This window comes from Phaethon lepturus, unplaced genomic scaffold (assembly GCF_000687285.1).
Source record: "Phaethon lepturus isolate BGI_N335 unplaced genomic scaffold, ASM68728v1 scaffold15338, whole genome shotgun sequence".
NCBI classification, from domain to species: Eukaryota; Metazoa; Chordata; class Aves; order Phaethontiformes; family Phaethontidae; genus Phaethon; species Phaethon lepturus.
The window spans coordinates 4124-22664 of record NW_010557035.1 but is presented as its reverse complement, the minus strand read 5'-3'; the positions used below and the strand labels follow the sequence as shown (position 1 = coordinate 22664).

The following is an 18541-nucleotide window of genomic DNA, read 5'->3' as shown; positions in this document are numbered from 1 at the left end:
TCACTCTCCCAAGTGTAAAGATGGATACAGACCAAAATGGTTTCGATTGGTGAGAGAACTATTAAGTTTCTGGAAAATTGAAAAGCAAAATTTAACATCTAAAATGCACTTACAACAGTGTATGTAGTAGGCTTGGTTAATGCACTACAGCAAAAGTGATGTCAGACAGATATCTGGTACTTTTCTTCAGTTGTCTGCTTGCATTTCTAATCCTAGTCATCAACCTGAGACTGATGTAGATGTCAATGAACTGAATCAGGCAAAGGCTTTCTAAGGTTTAAAGGGTTTCTGGAGGTGGCTACATGCTAGAAGCTGATACCAGCAGGTGCAGCCTCAAGTAAAAGCACGTCCATGTTCCTATACAGTTGTCTTTTGAAGCAATACACAGTCTATGCAATGGAATAAAAATTTAAGTGCCCCATTTTTATTTAAGTGGCCCTTTGCAATGCATTATTTTCAAAACTGGAACTCTCTACAGAAAAAAGCTTAAGCATTTCTAATTCCAGAGGATGCATAGTGCCTGTAACAATCAAAGAATGTAGTGGACCGCCTAATTCCACTGTGGACATCTGATATAGTGTGCCTGAAGCAATTTTCTGATCCGGAGCACCCACACGTGCGAGGCCAACACAAATTGTGTTTTCAGTAATTTCTGTAAGAAAAAAGATTAAATGCTTAATTTATTGACTAATGGTCCTATCATAAAGAGAAGTAGTACTCAAAATGCTTAAACCTTAACACTGCTTTCTTAAAACTCCCATGAATAAATCATTGGAGTGGCCTAGAAAGAAGCTTATTCTTCAAAGCAGCTACAGCTTTATCTTAGGGATGTTTATAAGCAAGAATGGGAAGGCAGCAGAAGTAGAATATGAAATTCATTCAGGAATTGTGTTCACTTTGAGGAAACTGCTGCTTCCGATTCATTCTATATAAAGCATAAAATGAAAGTATTTTCATTTTAATAGTATTTAAGGAATAACATTTTAAAAGGACAAATAAAGCTAAATAACTTTCTGTTAGAAATGATTTTTCTGTGACACAACTGAACCATATTTATAGCTGCTGTGATTTCATCCTTGGTCTCAATAGACATCTTTCACAGTTTGCTCTTGACTAGTGTTAAGAATTCAAGGTCAAAATCAGTTCTGCATCGTTGGGTTAACCTAGATTCAGGCTGGTATTCATGTAGAGCAGAGTGAGACCAGTCTAAATAAAACATAGCACAGATCTTTGAAGCTCTACTGATCTGAAATGCTCAGAATCCTTCCACCTCCTGCAACTAATGTATCAAAGAGCTCACAAAGGTGGATAGAAACAGTACAGGGTTACCAAACTGAGGCTTTGACTAAATCTCCAGGAGCCACTAGTGCTCATTCATCTGTGTTCACTGAACTATGCTCTGTTCAAGCTCTGCCAAATCCATCTCATGACTAGGATTTAAGGCAGCCCCATTCCTCTGCAGAGCAAGAGAATGCCAAGATTAAGAGGAAGGGAGTAGGGTTCAGAGGCCCATCAGTAGGTGTGACTTGATAGGGGTAGTAGCAGATAGAAACATTGCACCTGGTTCTTCTCCTTGGAGCCTCCTGTTTTCAATAATGGCAAGAAGCTGTTCTGCAGCTTGATTCACACTCATGTAGCGTGGTGGCTCATAAATTTTTCTTCCTCTGCAGGGAAAGAAAAGTAGAGAAATTTCACATATAACCTATTTCATTATCCCTAGTGTTCTTATAGTTTATTTCCAGAAACCTCTAGACCAGCAAATTGAACTTAAACATACCCAGGCTCTGAGGCTGGGCCTTTCAGACAGCAGTGGAATTTTTAAGGAAGACAGAAATCTCTTGTGCTCTCACCACACCTGCGAAACAGCAGGGCCTCCAGCTGGCAGATCATTTGAGTCCTAAAAGCAAATCCAGCTGCTGGAAGCAGTATGCAGGTTGTGTAGCTACTCCTGAAAGATGCATTAGACTTAAATTCAAGGGCAAACTACTGTTTTTCTGTCAAATGCCCTGTAGATAGATGATTACAGACTAGAAATATATTCTTAAAATGAAATGCTGCTTTCTTTGCCAACTGTGGATTGAGACAGATTTTATTTTGAAACTCCAGAATAAGCAAACCTCAATGATACTGTAAGACTTCACAAATGTTAATTTAGACCAGAGTTACAGCATGCATATGCAGTAACCATTTATATTCACCACTGTCAAAACATACAGAGTACAGAGAGATGATTAAGATGTGGCAAGAGCTTTTCTGAATAGAGTTTAAATGAACTTAAGAGCATTTTCTATATATTGCTTATTTAGCTGTTTAAAAAGGATGGTATGTATTCAGTTTTCTAGCCAGTGTAAGGAAGAATTAATTCAGAACAGAGTTTCAGCTATTAATCTGTTTCAGGATGGGACAGAACAGTAATAAAGTAACACTTCATTTGCCAAGCGGAAAGCTTACCCCACTCTGACTTAGTGCTTCTCACAGAAACAGTTAAAAAAAAAGATTATGCTCTGCTGCAACTTCATTCAGTTACTATAAAGCAAGCCAGATCCTATTGTAAGGAACAAAAAAGTTCCACTCCTTGTAAGAAAGAAAAGACTGTGGCCAATGAGAATTACCAGAGGAAAAGGCAGGTAAGTTCAGTATTGGACTATGGGCAAAGAAACTTTGTTCCTTGTACAAAAAAAACCTTTTTAAATACACTGTGTGTTTCTATATATTTTCAAAATGGGGACTCACTTCATTAGGTTCTCCAGAGACTGCTCCTTCACTTTAATATCTGTAGAACAAACCAGATATTAAAACACAGGTTCCCTACCAACTTCCCACTTAGTTTTCTATGTAGGTAAAGCTTAACTTAATTAGTTAATTCTAGAAACTTTAACTATAACATTCTAGAAACTTTATAACATTTTAGCTATTACACGAGAAAGGTATGTGGATTACATTCTACTGTTTTATATGTTAATCACAAAGTATTATGATATTATGCATATGATTTTACCCAAAGATAGGGCAAGTTTCACAGATTTCAGAGCAACATAGATGAACAAAAATACTGCTAAGTATACAAATAGCATGCATATTGACCGTAGGATAACTAAATGCCAGCATGGTTAAGCACACCAGGGTATTGGGAGTACTCTTAAGTTATGAATACATTGTGGTCACAAAAGGTAAAGCAGTATGACTGATCAACAGTGATTACATCACTGCCATGCAGGAACCTAACTTTCGTTAGCACTTCCTTCCTGTCCCAATCAAAATTTAGAACAATCTTCTGTATGGAGAAAAAAAAGAATTTGGGCAAAAATAAAATAGCGAAGGGGTCAGGTAAGACCCTGTACATCTGCACTTTTATGAAACTCTAATTGACCACAACCTCTTCAAGAAGCAATCGAACATTATCTGTATTCAGGTGCCCCCAAAATATTATCATAGTGAAAGTTGGATATATTTTTAATCTTCATTTTAAAAAAAAGTATTGCTTAAATTACACAATCAGCTCCTAAACCAAAGTGACTCTGAAGAATGGGGTTTAAAATGCAGAGCTGCAAAATTATTGGTGCACGGTTTACCAAATTGCTTATATGTCTGTGAAGTCACTCTGAATTCAGCAGTTTATCAGCACTAACCTTTTTATGTAATGTTTGCTTCTCTGGTAATCTATTTTAGTTGGATAAACAATCAATACATAGACCAGAATGACCAAGTAGCATTACTTACAATTACAATTACTTTGGAAATGGTAGTTTTCAGCTGTGAGCTACAATTAGATGCAGGTACCACAACTGTCCCTGAAACATGAGATTTATAATGCAATTTTATGGTTTCAAAATTTTTACTCTCTCACTACGGTATTAAAAAAAATAAAAGTGAGATCATAGAAATGATTATATAAAATATCTAAAGAATACTTTAACATACTATAGTTGCAATAATCCGTGTTTAAAACACTTGTAAAGTGATCCTTCTTTAAAACAAACTACCAGAATTCTGATTTTTGGCCAGTTTTGAAAACAAACAACTTTCAAGGCATTGGAAGGTCTGATGTGCACTGATGCTTACACATTTAAAGTGTTTCCTGTTCAGGATCCTCCAGTACCACAGACTTTGTTTTTACTTAAAATATTAATTTATTTAGCACTGAGATATCCCAGCTGCGTCTAAAACATGATGCAGAAAGGTATGTAAGTATATACACAAATATGCAAGTGCCTTACACTTTATATGCAGGCAGTTCCATAATCTTTAAGGAGTTACCTAGACTAGTAGAATTACTCAGTGGCTTTCAGCCAAGGATTGTTGGGTAGGATAAAGATCAGACAGCAGGATGGGAGAGCCTGGGGACAGTGGTCAGCTAGAAGCTGTATTCTGTTTCAGCTCCATGATCAGCAAGGATGTTTTACAGCACTGAAGCTTCTTACATCACTATCACCTTTTGCCAAAACATCCTTAGGTAAGATAATTCAGGAAAAAGACTACCACCTTACAAAATAGAAATGTGGTTAAATGTACAATTTAGCTCCCCAGAAAGGCAAATGTGTTGAGCTCTAACCTAATTAAGTCAATAAAAGGTAGCTGCTATTCACTGCAATCTAATTTAGATCCTGAAGCTAGATTTAGCTTAAAATCACAGTGATCTTTAGAGCAAATATGGGCCTCCTGCTCCTATTTCACTTCTACAAAGGCATAATTTCTTATGGATTTTCTGAAGAGGAATTAAATTTCTGGCCACTGTAGTATGACCAATGGCTGAACTGACTCTAAGTACACATACACTAACATTCTAATTTTTGGTATATTTGCAAAGATGCATGTTAGCTAAGAACATTTGTTTAATCACAAACTTCAACTCATGCCTATCACTATTGTCGCTGGATGCTGCGCAAGATGATAGCTAAGGAACCAGGGTAGCTGCTGCTTACCAAGTAAGCACAGTGTGTGCACTCCATTCTGCCTGTTCTTCTGGATCTTGTCAAAAAAGCTCTCTGGCTTCCATGTATCTGTCCAGAAAACTATAGAAACTGTCTCTCCAAAATTGTATAACTGTAAAACAAGGCAAATGCAGTTAACACACATACACAGTAAGAAAAAACAGAGCTTGCAGTAACATGCTATGCAAGCTGTGAACAACTGGCAACACTGAAAAGTCCTGAGCCTAGTTAAGACAGACGTTTCATACCACAGGGAGAGTACTCTCCTATGAGATGCTTAAGTTTGCTATTTTGTAGATACAAAACACTGCATTAAAAAAAATTGCTTCCTTTTAAAAAAGCTGCTCCGTGCCTCTCTCTCTCGACTAGTTTTAGTGCATTGCTTTGCATTCCCTCCTTTCTTTTTAATGAAATCTGTAATTACTGAACTGTTTTTTCTTCTTCAGAACAGATATGTGCTGCTGTTCTTTTATTCTCCAAACAGTAAAGCATGTTAATGACTAATGAACTACCTGTAAAGTTTTTACCTATCTCTTCATTCACCTTTCCAATGCATATTAACTAATTTTCAATCTACTTTCTATTCTTTGTTACTTAATTCTGAAGTCCTTTAAAGGGCAAGAACTTTGTAAAATTAGCACCAAAATTATTACTTATTATTTCTTATTTTCATTAAGGCTAGGCAACTTCTAATAATGCCATGATACTTAAAAAGTTTTGATTCTACTCATACAGTAGTATTTGTATTAAAACAACACTTTCCTTCAGATGGAAGCTGTATCATGCAAAAGAAATTACAGTCTAAAGAGACAGTGGATATGACAATCTGAAGACGGGGACAGACTGTGCATGAAGCAGAGAGATGCAATATTTTTATGCACATATGGCAAGAAGAATTTTGCTGGCAGATTCTATGTCAAACATACTCACTGATTTCATTCTCAGTCAAGCATTATTTATTACTGAAGTCCCTAATCTTCGTGAAAACATTTGAAGCAACAGTCTTGCCAATCATTTCCAATGATGCAAAAACTAAAGTTATATGTAACCTAAGGCAGCATTTTGCTTGGAAGTGTGTGTGATCAACTTGAAAAACGGCAAAACCATGCATCAATTTTGGTCAATTCAGCTCTGGAATGGGGCCATCCCAGATGGATTATGTAGTTTGCCAATATCCCATCTGCTCAAACCCACCAGAGAATCAATGGCTATACGGACCAACCTCCCCACTTTCTTTGTAAACCTGAAAGGAAAAGCTGCCTTTCCAAGCTCACTATAGGAAGCACTGTGTGTGCTGTTAGCAGAGAAGAGGACCCTATGTAGATGCAGCTCTGTGCCATCTGGGAATTTCACTATACATACTTATTTTACTGTGGCATTAGGTTGCGGTTTTAAGTCCTTTATGCTGGCAGAGCAGAATTTGAATCAAAGCAGAAACATGTTTGTTTCCAAGGGATCAAAAGCACAAATTTTAACCATTTATGCTGATAGGAACAGTGTTTATTCAAAGATTCCTGGAATATTACTGAAAACATTTCCTCTTTTAAGTATTTCATTCTAGCACAAGGACAAGAACACACAGCGTACATTTCACAACCTGAAGGTTCTTCCAGTAAACTAAGTATAGGTTAAACCAAATGAATTGCTCCTGATGTAACTTGTTAACTATTTCAAGGCTGTGTTCTAGAAAAAGAAAAAAACCAAGCCGTTTTGCCTATTTTTCATGTGGCTAGCTAGAACTCTTTCCATTTTGCACCAAATCTAAAGAAAAACTATTAGAACAAGGAGTTCCCCTTTCTCCAGCTCCCTGTTAGAGCATCTGGAGCAAGTTAACCTTTAATCTCATTGGTAGTATACCTTCAGTCATCAACAACTGCTGAAATGTCCAGTACCAACCTAGCTAGCTAGTTGAAAGCCACTGCAGTCATTTCCCAAAAGCAGCAGCTCTTGCTGCAGAAAGTAGCCTCAATTAACCTCAAATCTTATCCCAGTCCCTTTGGCAGTTTGATAACCTGAAGGAGAGAAACTCCCACCTCTGCCTTTTAGCAAAGAAAAAGATGTGCAGAAATGGGCAAAATGTTACTACCTGTAAGTATTTTGATGGAAATCGGATCTTTTAAACCATTCTGCCACATATGAAAAACAAGTTGAATGCCCAACTTTATACCCCACAGCACTTGTTCTGATCGTTATTCTTCTCTTTTCCATTGATCGTTACAGATTCTCCATCATCTTTGCCAACAAGAAGTTAAGCAAGTTAATCCTTTCTGTGCAAGCACTGCCAGTCAGATTCGCTGAATCTGTCCTTTGTTTACCAAGTTTTGCATTAAAACTGAAGTCTGAATGTCAAGAAAGAATAAAACATTGTCAGAAATGGCCTGTCTATTCAGTAGAATATCTTCACGAAGTATTGATATCATAGAAAACTGTACTTACAGTCTCACAAAAAATACACTTGTTTTCTCAGCACCCAGACATCACAGAAGTAGCTTCTACACCAACAAGGTGTAATGGGGCATATTTTATTAACCTCCTAGAAATGCCTTTGCAACTTATCCCCCTCTACTAACTAAACTTCTAAAGAATGGATTTCCTAGCATTAACGCATACATATTTTTACTTTAAAGAGCGGAAAATACTACTTTGGAAACTTTCTGGTACACCAACAATCTATGAACGCTATGGAACTGAAGCAATAAACGGATACCCCTATTGTGCTCGACTCCTTGTAACCAATTACCTTACAAGCACTTCTACAGACACAAATAAGTATTTCTTTCTCATCCAGCGTTTGATCTCTGCAGATGTGTGACTTTTATGCAAACACAGGCACTGCTCTTCCACCAGAGCAAGCCTGCATTAAAGAAGCAACACATAACTGTATCAGAATTTACATTTTTAAATCTCTCCCTGCACCTCGTGCAGGTTCAATTTGTTCCTAATACAGTTTTCTGTGCTGTGTTCTAATTTCTACCTCTTGAAATCTAGCATGAAGTATCAAACTTTCAAGAAAAGCCTTGCTGCAGACAGAGCAGTAAGTACCAAAAATTCCACTACTATCCTAAGGATTCAGCCGTTACAGAGGATGGCAGGTCTACTAGAGCCAGAACCCACTGAAATGCAAAAAGATTCTTTCCACTAACCACAAAAGACTGAATAGGGCCCCAAAATTCCAGAAATCCTGCTTGTCATTGGAATAACGCTGTGACACGTTTGTTAACTAAGGTGTATTACAACACAACCAAGGATTAATGTCATGCTTTGAGATTGTTAAAAAGAAGTTTAATAAGGCAATGAAGAGCTCTGTGTATTTTCGGTGAAATGATCATGCTGTACAGTTGCTGGCACAGCTTTAAAGAGAGGCAACAGCGGTCTTCTGTGTGCGGCACTCTACATTAAACAGCTGGGGTTTAGGAGTGGGCAAGATCTGTTCTATACAAGCTAAAACATCTCAAGCATCACACTTGCACTAATCATCGGATTTGTTAGAGTGCCTACATTCTGCTCAGGCACAAAAGTGCCAGAATTTCAAAGGGGCTCCCTGAAATGGTTGGACAGTCATTTCATGCTCTCAGCTTGGAAACTAACCTCCTTACCTTGTCCCTAATGCTCAAAAACTTCACGGAAAAATTTCAAAAGGTCATTTTGAAAGACCTCAGTCTTTGGAAATACCCCTCCCCCCACGCAAGTAGTAATTGGCTTAAGCAAAGCTTTGTGCACTTCAATTTTGCAATGCAATAGCTGAAGTCAGGAAAGGAAGCCAGAACTCTCTACTCCAAGGCAATGCTCTGTCTTCTAGAGTTTTCTGCCTCTCATAAAATACTGCAGAAAGCTGTTCTTCAACTCACTCACACTTTCATCCCCTCAGAACAAGCTATAACTTCCTATTTTATTTACACACATAATATGAAAGAATGTCCGACAACTTTTGGTACTGAGGTGCCTGTTTTCAATTAGTATTTTTAACCCTTCTGTTAATGATATTTCTTATTTTACTTGTTGTTTATATAAGCAGAATTGATTACTAATTGAGAGGCCAGAATAAACTATGAGAGAAAAAGTGCTGTACCACGATCTCAGCTTGGAAAGCCTGCATGCAAGTGAAATTTCAATGACACTACTAAGCAACTTCGTTAATGGCCAGTCTGGATGACATCAGACACCTGAAGCTGTCCAGATCAACAGTCCTCACTTAAAATACTGGTGTGGCTAATCACCACAAAAATATAGGGCATAAAAAGAAGGAACAAGCTGAGATTAAATAGGGAAATTAAAAAAGGAAGATCCCCCATCCCCTCTAAAAAGTACTAAAGCAAGCAGGAGAGAAGGTGCAAGATAATATTAAAGGTCAGTAGGGCAACAGCTGCAGAGAAACCAAGAAGTAAACATTTCAAAATGTAGACATTTATTTTTAGAGCATCTTTCCCAGAATTATTGCTGTATCAGCTGCAATGGTGACAAAGCAATTCTTCACTTACAACCCCACCTCCTTTCCTAAAATTTCAAACAGCTTCAGGAGTGGATACATGTCAGGGGAAGGAGGTAAACAGTAGTCTTATTACATTTTTCAGCTCTGGCACCTGTATACACAGGCAAATGCCTGTAAACCCTGTAGGACTGAAACGCTAGTCAGCTATGTTCTGTGTTGACATGGTCACAGGTTACGCTGCAGAAAGGTCTCACAGGACAGGTGTGTTCTGCATATGAAGATACTGCACAGCCTGATCACACCCCACTGAGAGACACCAAGAAGCTTTTTCTCCTAAGGCTGTTCCTCAGTGAAATTTGGAGACTGTAGAGCATCCTGCATTATCCCAGGTTCCTTCTTGATAAATCCCAATGAACATACACAGAAAAGTTAAGATGTTTTGTTTATCCTTGTCGTTAAAGAGTTTTGACGTGATGCTATGCAACGTTCTAGCCCAGAAAGCCAACCATACCCTGGGCTGCACCAAAAGAAACATGGCCTGCAGGTCGAGGGAGGTGATTCTGCCCCTCTACTCAGCACTCATGAGACTCCATCTGGACTACTGTGTGCAGCTCTGGGGCCCGCAAAATAGCGACATGGGCCTGTTGGAGCAGATCCAGAGGATGGCCACGAAGATGATCAGAGGGCTGGAGCACTTCTCCTATGAAGACAAGCTGAGAGAGTTGGGGTTGTTCATCCTGGAGAAGAGAAGGCTCCAGGGAAAACTTATATCAGCCTTCCAGTACCTGAAGGAGGCCTGCAAGAAAGCTGGAGAGGGACTTTTTACAAGGGCATGTAGTGACAGGACTAAGGGATAATGTCTTTAAACTGAAAGATGGTAAATTTAGATTAGCTATAAGGAAGAAATTCTTCACTATGAGGGTTGTGAGGCACTGGAACAGGTTGCCCAGAGAAGCTGTGGATGCTGCATCCCTGGAAGTGTTCAAGGCCAGGCTGGATGGGGCTTTGAGCAACCTGGTCTAGTGGAAGGTGTCCCTGCCCATGGCAGTGGGGTTGGAGCTAGATGATCTTTAAGGTCCCTTCCAACACAAACCGTTCTATGATTCTAAGTCAGATTTTTTTTCCTTATACTCCATAACCAGTTAACAACCCTCCAGACCATATATATCCTACCGTTCTGTATATTATATATTGTTGCCAGAGAAGAGCTTAGGAAGTAGAGCAATCATCAACAAAGAGGTAGCAAGAATCAGTCAAGCTTCAGTTTTGCTTGTAATTGGACATATGAAACAACCACAAGCCTAGCTCTAGCCCTTTACACTATCTTATTTAGTACCACAGACGTTTAGCAACTTTGAATGCCTCTCATGAGAACCTTCACATGAAATTGAAAATTTTTACCACTCACACACATGGGGCTATGACTCCTTTTTGTACTGCAAGGCAAGAGATTGGCTCAGCTGTTCAAAAAACCTCCTGTCCCCTTAGTACATGCCAGAGCAAAAGGAACTGTGAAGAAAAGGATGAGGGAAGCCCACTCCACATGATTGCAGTCTTCAGGAGGCAGCTGAGACAAATCATATAAAACCAGTTGAAAAGAAGAACACATTTTTTTCCTAGCTGCTTCCTGTATCAGCACTTAGGAAATAGCCACTCCACAAGCAGAACAAAATGCAGCTATCAAAAGACTCAGAAACTCCAAGCAAACTTGAACAGGACAGGATTTTCCCTTGAAGGTAATGTCACCTGCACTTTAATAACCTCCTAACACCCTTCTCAGCAATATCAAACAATGATTCTTTCCCACTCTGGTGACTTGGGTTACTAATCTGAAATGAAGATATCTAAATGGAGGAAAAAAAAACTATTCTGATTAAATGGATGTTTCTGGGTCATGTTTGCTGGTGACAAATGGCACTAAGTTGAACAGCAATTGTAAGTAATGAAGTAATGTGACTAGCACTGATTTAACCTTAATTTGTTTGAGAAACAAATGTCAACTTCTAAAAGACTCAGAAGCTGATGCTAAGTGAGAAAACCAACCAGTGATGGAAAACAGTTTGTTTTAACTGTCATTGAAAAAAAAACATTTTGCATAGAGCCCCTCCTATTAGAGCAAAGAGTATTTTTGAAGATTAGGGCACAGAGAGAGGGTGGAACTCAGAGGTTCCGTTCTTGCAGCTACTACAGGTTTTCTATTTGACTATGACCATAGCGAGTAATGATAGCACCCTTCAGCTTCCTTATATGTAAGTAATATTTTTGTACTTGACGCTGAAAATGTACTCACCTGTTCAGCAAAGACTCAAAAATAACATAGTAAAGCACTGCTTTTGCATTTAAGTGATCAGCTAGTAGCAAAAAGACAAAACTAGTTTATAACTGTAATTGTCTTACAAGAATTAACTGGACTGCAAATGAAAAAAGTCAAGATGAGTCACTGAAAGAAAGAAGGGCACATGCAGATGTTTGTTCTGAAGCTATTCAGGTGGAAAGTGGGTATGTCTCAAAAGAAAGGCAGGTCTTTGCCATGACATGTTTTTTTGCCTAGCTACCCTACCAAAATATAAAGTAAATGCTTTCGAAACTAGCAACACCACTCTCCCAGACATGAGTGGTTCATTTTAGTCTTTTGTCTCATCCCATGGCTTGTCTCAAGCTTTGCACTTTAGTTCTCAAGCCTCTTTTTTTACAGTCATGCCATTATCTCAAGCCATTTCAAGTTGCATCATTCCTTCACATCCATCACAGGTCAGTATGATGCAGAGTCCTCCTCATGCGTTTGACCATCCATACTGCTACCTCAACGATACATTATCAGAACTGAGTCAGACAGAATTGTCCTGAGAGCACCATTCTGGTCAGTGACCTTCCCAAACTAACCCAGATGTCACACAGATTAGGAAGGAAGGAAGAAGGTGTAAATTAGAGATCCTAAGTTTTCTGCCTCTCTATTCTAGGGCTAAAAGCCTTAGCAATCTGCCCTATTAAAAAAATCTGAGCATGGGTACACATAAAGTCATGGAAGTCAGGCTAGGCTCTCCCTTTGTTCTCAGCTTGCAATGCTGAATCCTAGTCAGCTGGAGCCAAGGCAATGTCTCGCTCACAGCGTAGCTGAGCAGTGGTAGAACAGAGGCAAGCCTGTTACCTAAAATACTAAGCTTTCCAAAGCTCTGGGACTACAATGCAGCTGCTTATGAGGAAAGCTGAACTGCCTCCCTAGTTACCAACCACTAGAAGTGCTCTCAGAGAATCTTGGCCTTCCCCTGGGGACTTCTGTCCCCTCTCCCTGACTTCGCTGGCAGTATGCATGGATACCAAACTGCATGATTTTCCTCACTGGTGGTTGCTCCACCCTACAACAGGAGTCAGAGTGATCAACATACCTACATGTCAGATTCCAGACAAGAGAGGTGAACCTGCAGACAACGTACTAAGAGGCATGCACAGACAGGCACTTTTCCTGGCTTCTGCACCCTGGCTGTATTCGTTGACTTTTGGGGGAAAAGATGTTCTTCAGCCTTGGAAAAAAAAATAACCTGACACAGTGAAGCACAGCAAGAACAGTGTAAAAGAGGGAGCCACAGCAAGTCATACAGCCTTATGCCCAGTCAGACTAATATTTTGCCAAGTTATACTATCCCTCGCTTTCAATAGCTGTAGCTCATTGTATCAACCTGTGAGAGCTTCCTAGAAGTTCAAAAAGTTTGATTTTTCAAAACTAAAAAAAAAAAAACTGTTCTTTGTACAAATATGATCTTCACCTGTGCAGCCTTCCCAACAGCTGCATGGATTCTGTTAAATGGGCAATGCAGTAAAAAAAAATTTGCAAAGATATATTCACTCTTCTTTACAATTTGGCAAGAACGTATCTACGAATCGAAGGTGACAAACCATCATTAATTCTCTACTGTCTTCAGTAACTCAATACTGTACAGGAAAACGGCGCAACTACCAGAATATTCTTGGCTGCACAGAAGCATTGCTCTGATGACAAGAGACATGTTCTTTTGTGAACAGACTGGGCTGTAGCTGCATTTTACTGAGAGCCTAATCAGCAGTTACAGCTCACTACGCACATGGCTTTCAGAACAGCGTATAAAGGTGTTTCCTGTTTTTCTCTAGTAAGAAAGAGGTTTTGTATCACAATCAGATTAAAACAAGAAAAAAAGCCAAGCCTTTTCTGTGGTGAAGCAAAAGAGGAATCCTTGCTATACTTGACAGCAACTTTGCAATTTGAAACACAGTAACGCCAAAACTAAATCGATGGCAGGAGACAGCCATGAATGTAAAGACTGTTGAAAGAAATTACAAACGACCACAACTCTAATTAAATCACAGGCTGCTTTTTTGTAAGTTACCCTTCACTTGCTGTTTATGCCTGTAAGGAACAATGAAGAGTTAAACATACAGCTGGTTATAGTTTGTCCGGTAATAGAATATAATCACTATTTCCTAAAATGCTTTATACAACAACAGGAATGTTGACTTATGAGAAGGCAGCCCCTCCCAAGCCAGAATGGAAAAGGGGACTAATGCCAGAGTGAATAGCATCACGTTTCCTTCATAGTCTGTTCTCTTCAGCACAGGATAAGGAAATAGTAAACTAATCTCCAAAACTCTGTGTATGTGAAAAACCTTATGGACTGTTTGCAATATAATCCCAATTAGTTTTCTGCTCTTTTTTTCAATTAACTTAGAAGCTCTATACTCTTCCTTCCTAAGACTAGCTGGAGTTGTAGGGGAAGCAAACTTTCAGAAAACTTAAGTCACCTGTTCTCTTTGGGAATATGAGCCTTACATCACCCTTCCTAAAGAAGGATAAAAGAACAGTAAAAAGATAGCGGGTAGTAGAAACCACTTGTCAACAGCTTGACAGCAGAAGCAAACTTTGCGCCACCATGAAGCCAAAAGGGGAAAGGGTAAGCCACAGCCTCAACTCTTGTGTTACCCGCCCCAGTAAGTGCAGTCATGCGACAGCTGGCATCTGTCTGCTCTACATGTAGATTTCAGACACCAAGGAGCCTATTTCCTTCCTAAAAGATAATTTTGCCCAAGTCTTACAGCAATAGGCAGGTATCACTAAGAAAGTGCTCACGGGAAGAATTTTAAAGAATGTAAACCCTGTACTGCACTCCCTTTAGCATTAGCATTGACATCTCAGAACGGGTATCAATGCAGTGTCAACACCAGATCAGATGGGGCTCTCGCATTTCTAAACCGTTCAGATGTGATCAAAGCCAGAGATAATACCCAACATACTGCAACAGATTTTCTGCTGCTGGGCAGCATTCAAAAAAGGCTATTGGAGTTTGTCAGTCTAAGTTTGAAGGTGTTAGTTGTGATTGTTGGCTGAAATTTTAAAAATGGTATTCTTTTATGTTAAGCTAGGAAGGAATGCTTCCTTCTTCAGTGATAATAACTTATTGTTCAAACCCTCTACTCTTGTCTGTATTACACTTACATTCCTGTGTGTGCTTTTGGTTTTGGTAAAGTGGGAGCTTGGTTTAGGGGTTCCCATACAGAGGGAACCATTCCGAACCTTGAGAGGGAAGGTTCTGTGTTAAAGTAATGAATGAAAACAAGAGGGGGAAGCTTTCAACTAATATATATCTGATTAGTTATGATACATATACTGATATACGCAGGAAAAGTAAATAATGGACCTATACACAGGTAAAAGGAAGCAGGGAAGTATGTTCTTGGGGGACACTAGACCTTTTCTACTTTAGCCAGGCAAGAAGCATTTGTTTTTTCAGTCCTTGCCTAGGCAAATCCCTCCTCTCTCAGCAGGTGGGCAGGAAGTGAAGACAGGTCAACATCAGAGAGAAAGAATGCATCATACACAAGATTTTGGAATTAGTTATGATCTGAGTTGGGCATATAGACAGGCTTGTGCATGCATTCCTTTTATGACAAGATCATGATATTTCGCAACAGGGTAACAACCTAATTTAAGAATAAACTTATATGGTGACCATCAGCAGTAGAAGGAAACCAACATAAGCAAAGCCTTATCTGTAAAATAACTTAAATATCAAAGTCTTCTGGGGCAGAGGGAAGTTAGAGAGTGGAGAAGAACAGAAGAGTTACTACTTATTTACACATGCGCTCATCAAAAGGGACTTTTGCTGACATGCAGTATGCTGAAAAGGAAGTGTTAACAAATTCTGACAACAGAAGTATAGTTGCTACAGATCTTCAAACTTCAGATTGCAACATGCGCTGCTACAGCAGTAGAAGAGCTCACCAATTGTAAGTGTAGCAGATGTGGAATAGCATTTATACAAAAATGTTACCTGTAAACCACAGCAGCCCACCGCATTCATTATTGAAGCATTATGAATGACCTTGTATGGAATCCCCAATTTTACTGCACGTAGTACCAAATCACTGTGTGTCGTGGCCCTGCGTTAAGAAGAGAAAGGAATTAAAGATTGAAAAGATAAAGTGACCAAGTGTTACTAGCATTATAGTTTGTTTTGAAAGTAAAATTAAACCCTTCACAACTATGGCAATGCAGAGTTGCCAAAAGGGCAACAATAACTTGACTAATTGTTACAAGAAATTAAAAACTCCAATAAGGCTTCCATATGTCACCTTCCCCAGCTGAAAACACAGCCACCCTCAGTATGTTACGGTTCTTTGCAGTTTTCTGGCATCGTTAAAACTGTAACAGCAACACGTTACTTTTTAAAGTAGCTTTGGCAACTACATGAAAAGGAAAGTTCCATTTATCCCTTGTCTTCTGCAGGTGTCTGTTGGACATCTGTCAAACTGTAAAGGTCAACTCTATTTGGCATAGACTTCAACAAAACTCCAGTATTTCCTTGCTCGCTGCACAGCCAGGTCTTCTCCCATTTGCACCTACTGCAGGCTAGGAAAGCAACATGCTCAACCAAGAACTTTGAACAGACTGAGGTAAAATGCACGCAGTACTTAGAAAAAAACTAGGACTATTAGTTTTACTAAGACTACTAAAAAAGTATTTAGTCTTAGACTAAATCGACTTTTATAGTATTTAAGCCAAATTACTCAAATTAACAATGCCTAAGTTTGAGTGGCAAGTTTATTCTGAAATAATTAAGAAAATTCTAGTTAAGCTTAGAACTGAGATAAATTTGGCTCCAGGTCTAATTCTCCATAAACACCTTGCTGTGATTTGTCCAAGAATTACTGAGCTTGTAGTTAAGGCAATTGGGATTTGAGTCCTGCTGAGATGGAAAGCATATATAGATCCAGCAAATCTTTGAACTGCAGTAATGTTTACCTATGTGTCTTGCTTACATGTATGCTTACATACATGCTAGGCACTCCATTTACCATGTGAAATACGAAAATGCACCTCTCCTTGTCTAAATTTATCAAACCTGAACAACGGCCTTAGCCATCTCATTCCCAAGATGTACCACACACTTCTGTGTGGCCATTCCAAAGAAGGAAGCAAAGAAAGAAATAGCATATGCTGATCAGAGTAATTAAATAGGAAAACTGCTTTCACCCTGGCCTTGTTCACTTACTCTAGCAGAATTGCCCTGATGTTTAGTCTGATAATTTTCACAATGCATGTCTGACTAGCACCAGCAGATCAGGTGCTTCAGACTGGAACACAAATGTGGCAGCAGCTGGCAAGGCTGCAAGGATCAATAATTTAAAAAAGAAATCAATTTCACTGGAGAAAAAAAAATAGAGGAATCTAAATTTGGGAAACCAGATGCTGGTACAAACTGGCTCCCAGACCTAGGAGAATGCAGTAAAGTAATGTAAACCAACAATTTGGTTAGTAAACAAACTAGGCTCCTAACTTCATAAGCAAAGGTGGTTTAAGAATGCCTGCTATAAGAGAAGAGGGGACTAGTTTTGTGACCTTGCGTTATCCCCTTCACCTACACAGGATAAGGAGCACTAGAGAATTTTGTGGCTATGCTAATACTGACCAAGGGATCAGCTGGCTTTATTCACTGAAACTTGCTCCAGCCAGCATTTTCTTACAATAGGTCTGTCCATAATGACTGTAGCTAATAGCAGAATTGCCCTCACGAGCACTCAGCTAATACCAGCAAAGGCTTCATGGAGTCAGCCCTCTGCACCCAGAGCTACATTAGTATTTTCTGTCACTGACACAGATTTTAAGTTTTATGGGTAGTAATAACAGGAGTGTTAGCACCAGGCTAGATGAAGGTGGGCTTTCCATTATACTACTAAAATTGTCAGGTTCATGCTAGCACATCCATGGCTGTCACCACATATGCAGATAAAAACTTGCAGTGAACAACAGTGAGAACAACATAGGCACAGCCTGTTTTATCCTTTTAACCATTAGCCACCAACACCTGAGATTTCCAAGGCTGCCAAGCACTTTTCTTACCTCCAAATATACTTGAAACTCTATGATCCGCTGCAGTCACATGGCTTCTATCTTCCCCTATGGCTTCTCTTAAGACAGAAACACTCAGTACTCTTTCCTAGTAACCTCATGAACCTCTAAATCCTTAGGGCTCTATGTGGGCATAGGAGCAGTTCTTCTGCTCCTATTAATTAATAAAATTGATTAATATTCTGCAATATTAAGAGCTAAGAACATAAACATTTTAGAGAAAAGTAACTCATTCAAAAAAAGGGTAGTTTTCTACGATGTTGTAGTATGTTAATCAGAATTGAAGTATTTTGACAGCGAAACTAATGATAACTGAGGCAGATCAAGATACTGCTTAAAAGTAGCAATTACATTTCAATACATGTGGGTTATTGGGTTTACCTTGTGTATTTGTATCAGCTTGGATCACAGCACAAGGGTACAGGTAATATGGCTCTGCAGTCTACATGAATCCTAATTTTAATGTTAACATGCACTGAAGGTATAATTAATATTTTTGAAATATAGCATCATCTGCCCATAAGTAGTAGTTTAATATATTCTCTTGCCAATTCCCTTCAACTTGTCTTTACATAAATTATCTGGTTTTGACAGATGTGCACACTGCTCCTCTTTTTCATAAACTCTTTCTATTTTTTTCACTCACAAATAGGGTGCTCAGTGATTTGATTTTTCTTGTGCCCCTTAACACTGTGGTATAAATCTTGAATCACCAGCTGGAGACTAAAAGCTCTTCTGTATGGCTTGACATTACAGATTGATGATGCCTGACTGAAAAGACAGGAGGAGATCCTTCTGGTGACA

At 39.0% G+C, this 18541-nt stretch overlaps 1 protein-coding gene across 1 annotated transcript in view; it reads right to left on the bottom strand.

Moving 5' to 3' along the window:
- Window positions 1-405: 405 nt before the first annotated feature.
- Window positions 406-18541, bottom strand: part of DPH5 (diphthamide biosynthesis 5) — a 22257-nt gene continuing 4121 nt past the window's right edge. The window contains exons 3-7 of the mRNA XM_010292657.1: window positions 15660-15768; window positions 4923-5043; window positions 2734-2773; window positions 1561-1664; window positions 406-652 (exon numbers count right to left, since the gene is read on the bottom strand). Of these exons, the coding sequence (XP_010290959.1) occupies window positions 429-652; window positions 1561-1664; window positions 2734-2773; window positions 4923-5043; window positions 15660-15768 (598 nt within the window). The 3' untranslated portion in view covers window positions 406-428. The remainder of the gene's footprint in view (window positions 653-1560; window positions 1665-2733; window positions 2774-4922; window positions 5044-15659; window positions 15769-18541) is intronic.